At 48.3% G+C, this 7,838-nt stretch overlaps 1 protein-coding gene across 3 annotated transcripts in view; it reads left to right on the top strand.

The window, feature by feature from the left end:
* Positions 1-253: 253 nt before the first annotated feature.
* Positions 254-7,838, top strand: part of Helt (helt bHLH transcription factor) — a 19,315-nt gene continuing 11,730 nt past the window's right edge. Inside the window, exons 1-4 of one of the 3 annotated variants that reach the window (XM_021219341.1) lie at positions 254-909; positions 1,348-1,452; positions 1,679-1,775; positions 2,186-2,868. In XM_021219341.1, the coding sequence (XP_021075000.1) occupies positions 883-909; positions 1,348-1,452; positions 1,679-1,775; positions 2,186-2,679 (723 nt within the window). In that variant the 5' untranslated portion in view covers positions 254-882 and the 3' untranslated portion in view covers positions 2,680-2,868. Of the gene's footprint in view, positions 910-1,347; positions 1,453-1,678; positions 1,776-2,182; positions 2,869-7,838 lie in introns of those variants that run through there. The other 2 variants (XM_021219343.1, XM_021219340.1) reach the window with 2 other exon arrangements.

The following is a 7,838-nucleotide window of genomic DNA, read 5'->3' as shown; positions in this document are numbered from 1 at the left end:
AGCAGACGATTTGGTCAGAGACTGGGGGTGGAGGGGGAGAGAGTCGCGTGCCAAAGGTCCGCGGGAGGGGCGAAGCGAGGCTGGAGCCTCGTGTGCCAGCCGCAGCCCCACACCTGCCGGGATGTCCGGACAAATAAAGCGGTGTAAACAAAAAGGGGGGAGACGGACGTGTCACCAAGTCGTGTGAGAAAAGCCTGGGAACAAACGGGGCGCCTCCGTCTCCAGAAGCTCTCCCTTGAACCCGGCGGAACAGCCTATTAAAGGCTTACTTAATTACTTTAATGACTCTGGACAGGCTTTAAAACGCACTGGGCGCTGGGACCGCGGGTTTGCTGGGATTTGTAAACAGGCGATCGTGTGAGACTCAGCGGTGGGACTAAAGGAGGCGACACTGTTTTGTGAGGGTCCTCGCCCCCCGGTGCCCGCAGCCACTGCGCCCCTGCGCTCTCCGCCGGCTAAGAGTGCAGGCGCTCGCTGGTCCGCCGGCTCCAGTTTCTCGCCTCCTCTTCCGGAGGTGCCTGTTGCCATGCAAATGTTATTCCTGGACGGATCACGTGTCCTTTGAAGAGCCACGTGGATTAACAAAGCTGATCTGCCCCCACCTCACCCCCTCGGCTGCTAATTTTTTTTTTTTTTTTTTTGTCTACTTCTTTAAAACTGACCTTGAATGCATACATGCTCCAAACGCAGAACCCCTAATCCTATGGAATAATTCAGCTCGTGAGAATGCACTTGCAGTCCTAGATGGCTGCTTTATAAAGGGAGCCCCCACGGACCTGGGAGGCTGCAGTCTACCTGGAACACTTGAAGAGGCACACGAGGTGGAACGTGGACGAGTGCCTCGCGCCACCGCCTCTGCCGAGGGCGCGCACGCACACCAGAATGTCTGACAGGCTCAAGGAACGCAAAGTGAGTTCCTTGCGCTCTGGTGGTGGCAGAGTGCGACTCGCCAACTAACCTGGCATCTGGCTGGATAGATGACTAAGATGTGCCACCCAGAACTTTAAGTATGGAGAAATCCAGAGTGGTTTGGAAAGGGGACAGAGACAAGAAGGAGAGTCCTTGACTGGAGAGAGCTCATTCTGGGAGGCTGGTGGCCACGTCCCAGAGCCCTGGCACTTAGCTTGGGCCTTGGCAGGGATGTGTAGGGAAGTTGAACAGCAAGCGCGCCAGCCAGCATGGACACAGAGCTCTGAGTCCGGGGACACAGAGCTCTCTTGGTCTGGTGTGGCGGGGCAGGGGTCTCTTCTCGGGTTGGCGAGTTAGTGAACCTTTGTAACACAGAGACTCTGTCTTGGATGACTCCTTGGACAAAGTCATCTTAAATGTAAAACTTTCTGTTTACAGAGAACCCCGGTTTCTCATAAAGTGATAGAAAAGCGAAGGAGGGACCGAATTAACCGCTGCTTGAATGAGCTGGGCAAGACAGTCCCTATGGCCCTGGCGAAACAGGTAACGTTTGTGGTGCTGGGTACTCCCCCCCACTGTCACTCTCTGCGGAGCCCCAAAGTCTCTGCAGACGCCGCTGGCCTAAGAGAACTCGCCCCACTCTGAGCAGTAGTAACCTCTCTGGCGCCAGCATCTTCCTGGCTGGTCCCCTGAAGAAGACAGAGAGCAGGTGCGTGGGTCTGCTGTCCGTGGGCCGCCGCTAGGTTCCTGTTTTGATTTTTTTTTGCAGAGTTCCGGGAAACTGGAGAAGGCGGAGATCCTGGAGATGACAGTGCAGTACCTCAGAGCTCTGCATTCCGCAGATTTTCCCCGGGGAAGGGAAAAAGGTGGGCATTGATTCAGGGAAAGGAAACCTGACTGGGGAGTGTGTGCCACGCGGGAACCTGGGGGTCTGAGAACGGAGGACAGTCCGGGAGCGGGAAGCCGCCAAAGCATCCTGGCGCATGACTCCTGAAAATGCACCTGCTGGATGCTATGGACCAGCACCTAAAGATGCAGGTCTATTACTCCTCACAGGCAGGGGGGTGGCGGGGTCAGGCTCTTGAAGAGACAAGATTACAGCTTTTCCAATGTCTAGACTGCGGAGTAGAGAATGCCAGTCTCAAATGAGAATTCAGCCCAAACCCTATAAAGATACCCTGCACCGTTCTAGGAAGGAGTGTGCCTGGACTCTTTTCTTTCCTTTTTTCTTACCATTTATGTTATGTTATGTTACGTTATTTTGCTGCCCCAGCAGAGCTTTTAGCAGAATTTGCCAACTACTTCCACTACGGTTACCACGAGTGCATGAAGAACCTGGTGCACTACCTCACCACCGTGGAGAGGATGGAGACCAAAGACACCAAGTATGCGCGCATCCTCGCCTTCTTGCAATCCAAGGCTCGCCTGGGCGCCGAGCCCACCTTTCCGCCGCTCTCGCTCCCGGAGCCTGATTTCTCCTATCAGCTACATGCAGCTGGCTCAGAGTTCCCAGGCCACAGCCCGGGCGAAGCCACAGTGTTCCCGCAGGGGGCTACCCCAGGGTCATTCCCTTGGCCTTCTGGAGCGGCCCGTAGCCCAGCACTGCCTTACTTGTCCAGCGCGACCGTACCTCTTCCCAGCCCCGCACAGCAGCACAGCCCCTTCTTGGCTCCAATGCAGGGCCTGGACCGTCATTACCTCAATCTGATCGGCCATGGCCACCCCAACGCCCTCAACCTGCACACGCCCCAGCACCCTCCGGTGCTCTGACACCCACTCACTGCCTAGAGTACTTTGCGATTTGGTGGCGGCTTGAGACGATGTATATGCTGTACGTGTGTAAATAGTGTGGTAACAAGAACGGGATGGGAGAGCCTCGGGAGCGAATTCGCCTTCTGAAGAGCTTCCCCTACCAATAAATATTTTTGTGCTAAAGATCAATAAATATTTTGTGCTAAAGAAATGGAGTTCTCTGTTATCTTTTGCTCACCCACAAACCATCTACTCTAAGTGTCTTACAAGGCTGCTAGGAGCCCAGGTGAGGGCATTCAGTAATTTAGCCGAAGAAAGAGGACCTTTGCGCAGTCCAAGGCAGACGGAATGGAAGCTTAAGCAGATATTAGAGGCATCTCTTAGGGGTAGGAGACTTGGCTCCTGGGGTGCTCAAGTCCACACCTTCCTCCTTTTATCCCGGCCCTGTGCAAGATGTGCAGAAATCTGGAACCTGACCTTAGGTTCTCAGAAAATGCAAATCAAAAAACAACCCCGGGAATGGCGTGAGCTCTCTTTTACTAGGTGGGACCTGGGGGGCCTTCCTACTTCGAGGCAGCCTCTCACTGGTCTGGGAAAGCGCAAACCTCAGGCCAGCCTAATGAATAGCTGAGGTCACAGCCTCAATATGTCTCTATTCAAAAATAAATAGATAAAATAAAGGCGCGGAGCAAGTAACATTCTAAGTTGTCTTCGAAGCATAGTTTGTTCTCTTTCTTCCGGTGACAATCACTGGACATCAGAGGGGTCCCGGTCTTACCCTTTTACGCACAAATCAACCCCTCTGCAGGGCTCTAGTCGACCCTGGCAGATGCCAGCGCATATCTGATTGAAAGATCTGTGACCCTCTCCCCCAGGGACTCCCCGCTGATTCTGACACTAGATCCAAAAGCTGAGTCCTCTGTTGGAGTTCTCAGGTCTGCAGAGAAAGGTTTAGCCGGGCTCTAAGATGAAACTTGCTTTTAATCTCCCTCAGAGCAGAGCTTGCTGAGAAAGGTTGTGTCTAGGGAGGGTGTGCCTTGTGCCTTTCACCCATTTACAGTTTTTCAGGAGACTGCGATTTTTCAAGGGATCATGGTTTTCCCTTCCAGAGGACATGGGCAGACCACACTCCCTTTTTTTTTTTTTTTTTTTTTTTGCTAAGATCCAAACAGCAAAATGGACTTTTGTGCTCTATTAATATCAACAGGTAAAGTAAAGCATCTAACCAGGTGAAATAGTGGAAATTAATTTTTTTTCACCATTAATCCCCCCCCTTGAATGTTGGTCCTGTTAAAATTAGTGCCCTTTAAACAAGTAATTTGATATTATGTATTGTTTTTCAGTTTCTAAAAGTCACTTAACTGAAAAAGGGCAAGGTGACTTTTCTCCCTGATTAGCTGGAGAACAGTAAATTGACTTATTCCCTTTGGAAGACAGGGTTTAAGAGAGCCCTGACCTACTCTATTTACCAAGGTCAAGGAATGGGATGACCTGCAATTTGTAAACCATCAAACTTCTTTACACAAAGGCAAACAAACAAACAAAGCCTTTGATTACATGGCCCATGCCTTGGAACTTGTGACCTAAAAATAACGGGGATGAAGGGAAGCTGTATAGTTTGGTAAGGATCTTGCATACAAGAGATTTTTTAAAGTGATTCATCTATAACATGTGAACCATTTTCTTCCTTTTGAGCTGGTAAGAGCTAGAGTGTGCACACTTGCAGGGAAGGAACAGGCCTCCCTGGGCAGCAAATGCACACAGGGCGATATATGGGATAAAAACAAATTATGCAGAAATACGAGAATGGATGGTGCCCATTATTGCAGCGCATGTCTTACACCCATTTTCAACAGTGCTGAATACGGAATATGAAAAGGGCCTTTCAAATGTCCCCCCTCCCCGGCTCCAGCATTAAGCCCCTCTGAGTTTCCCTTGGCAGTGAAGCATTAAAGATATAGTGTTACCCTGGAAATATAAATTATTAATATATTCAACATTTTTGTCACTTCTCAACTGTTAACCAAATTAGACAAAACTTTCTTTTGCTAAGTAGATTTTCTCTTTAGGATTAGCTTTGGGAGTGTCATAGGGCCACCGCAGTTTTATAAAAAGAGAGAGAGAGTCATTTACATATAATTTTGCAAACTTCCACTGGTCCATGACAGTCTTTGTACCTCTAATGTTGGTATTCGAGATTTTTTTTTCTTTCCTTCTTATTTAACTGTGGAGGATAAAAGCCTGCTTTGGATTTACAATGACTTTAGGATAAAAGTCTCTCTCTCTCTCTCTCTCTCTCTCTCTCTCTCTCTCTCTCTCTCTCTNTCTCTCTCNCCTTGTGTATATGTTGTCTTTTTTTTTCTTTCTGAAAATTTCATGCAAAACTCCCAATTCTTTAGGCTTCTCCAAAAGTCAACTGTGGAATACTACATCTTTGCAATAGTCTGAAAACATCACTTCAAAGTGGAATGAATATCCCCATTGCATAGTGACTTTAGGGCGCTCTCTCACACTTCTTTTTCTGGTCACATACTCCCCCCAGTGCAGCTTCTGCACTGCAGACCCACCCCTTCCAACTCTACCCCCCCCATCTGAGTTTCTTAGGCCCAATCCTACTCTTTCTTTAAGTAAGTTGTATAGTAATCGTTTCCAAGAGAGGCCCAACCAAACCCAGAAATAACAGAACACAAAAACCCCGTGGGTTTGGCTGGAGGTAAGCCATTGTGATGCCTCTGAAAGGGGGACCCTCTTGTTCCTTGGGCTTCATCCTTGAGTAGGCAAGAATAAATATAATCATCCCCATGAAATCAAAGGTTTTTCTCCAGAGGCTCGAGGGACAAAGCTCGTGGCTGGTGCTTTGGGCGGTCCCTTGGCTGCGAAGGCGCCCCAGCCACCCTGCAGAAAGGGTGGTAAATACAGAGCTCACTTGTGCTTCCAAGCGTTGTTGAACAAAGAGGGCCCATGTATAGTGGGGGAGCCCTTCTAGTCTGGGCTGCTGGATGCCAGGAAAGAAAGGTGAGACAAATGTCCCCAAAGAAAGGAACTTCTCTTGTTTGGGTTTTGAATGAGTGAGATGAGATAGATAGCAAGCCAAAATAAAAGAATAAATAGTAAGTAAGCCAGTTGATAGATGATAGAACACAGATAGCTAGATGATAGAACACAGATAGTGATAGATAGATAGATAGATAGATAGATAGATAGATAGATAGATAGATAGATAGATAGATAGATAGATTAGCATCATTAACTTAGGTACTCACAGCAACTAGGGAAATGGAAACTCTTAGAAACTGGCAATGGGTGTCTATACAGAGTCACATGCCAAGAAGACTGTGTGTGTGTGGATCATCCATGTATCAGGCACCTGATCAGTATTTGCGGAATGGCCGAAGGAATGAACTGCCCGGTAGAGCCGAATCTGTTAGAATTCTGAATCAGAACCTCTCAGATGTTGCACATCCATTTAGGCATCTGTGGCGTAGTCTACATGCACACTGAAGGTTATCAGAGATGGGCAATGAATTGATTCTGGGTCGTTTTTCTTTTCTTACCTGTGTCTTACTCCTGTCCTTTTGTGTGGAACAGCTACATGGCTGAACCGACCCAGACAGACTTGGCCCTCACTTCTGGTCCATTAGGTACGCAGAGGCTACTGTCTGGAGCCAGTCTCTCAATTTACACAGCACTATGGCTTTAGTGGGATGCGTAGCCTGTAAAAGTCTGCTGCATGGTCTGGGGCATGGAATACCCAAAGCGCATCTCTCATCATGTGGTTGCAATCGCTTGAATCTGAAATGCAGTCCAGGGCTCATATTTTGTACACGCACCCAGTCCTCAGCCGGGGTTACTGTTTTTGTTTTGGGAGGCTGTGGAACCTTCTAGAGATGGGCTCAGGTGAAGGAGGTGGGCTACAGGGGGCGGGTCTTTGGAATATGGTAACTTCCCCTACTTGTTATCTTGCACTCTGTTTTCTGGTCTGCCCCGAGGTGAGCAGCTGCAGCCACACACTACCAAGGTCATGACTCAGGCACCTCCGTCCTGCCCCACCCTCCTGTCACCATGTATGGGGCCCTCTGCAACAGTGAGCTGAACTAAATCTTATCCCTCTTAAGTTGCTTCTGCCCTCTATTGTGGTCACAGAGACACAAACTTAACTAACACGATTGCTATCGAGATTGAGAGGGTGAGTATATTCAAAATGCTCTAGACAGCACTAAAGATATAGTAGACATTCAGTAAGTGTTAGCTGTTGCTGCTGGCTTTTCCACCTGTGCCCCAGTACCCGAATAAAATCTCAGAGGTTTAATATTACTTATGAATGTCTAGGCTATAAGCTAGGCTGGTTTCCCAACTAATTCTTTTTTAAAAAATTATATATTTGTTTTATGTATATGAGTATACTGTAGCTGTCATCAGACACACCAGAAGAGGGCATCAGATCCCATTACAGATGGTTGTTTGTCACCATGTGGTTGCTGGGAATTGAACTCAGGACCTCTGGAAGGGCAGCCAGTGCTCTTAACCGCTGAGCCATCTCTCCAACCCCCCCCCCCATGCCCATCCCCAACTAACTTAATTTATTATCCCTTTTATTCTAACTTGAGTTCAGCTATGTGGCTGGTTTCCTCTCCTTGTCTTCTTGCCTTCCACTTTGCCTAGTGGTTGAAAGTTCCCCTCATGACTCTCTCAGCCAGAAGTCCCAGTTGGAAGTCTCACCTTCTAATATTGCCTCAGTTTATTGGATATTAGATTTTTATTGGCAAGTGGTTCTTCCTCACAGTACACAGAAGATTGTCCCTGCAGCAGTCCCAGTACTCCTGTCTTTTCTCTTTCTCTTTCCCAAAGAATCAGAGCCCTAGGGTGACCTCAAATTAAGTAACAAAATGTTCAAATAGTGAGGCAAATCTTTAGCTCCCCGCCCCCGCTGTTTCTTTAACAAACCTTTTCTTTGTTTAGGGAAAGTTGGCTTGGAATTTGTAAATCTACCTCTTAAACAATCTTTGGGCTATGGTTATGCACAAGTTCTAAAGGGCTAAAATTCTCCTTTAGGCAAGAATTGGTGCCGGGCGGTGGTGGCGCATGCCTTTAATCCCAGCACTCAGGAGGCAGAGGCAGGCAGATTTCTGAGTTCGAGGCCAGCCTGGTCTACAAAGTGAGTTCCAGGACAGCCAGGG

This window comes from Mus pahari, chromosome 19 (genome assembly GCF_900095145.1).
Source record: "Mus pahari chromosome 19, PAHARI_EIJ_v1.1, whole genome shotgun sequence".
NCBI lineage: Eukaryota > Metazoa > Chordata > Mammalia > Rodentia > Muridae > Mus > Mus pahari.
Note: the sequence above shows the minus strand (reverse complement) of the source record. Positions and strands in the feature narration are given on the sequence as shown.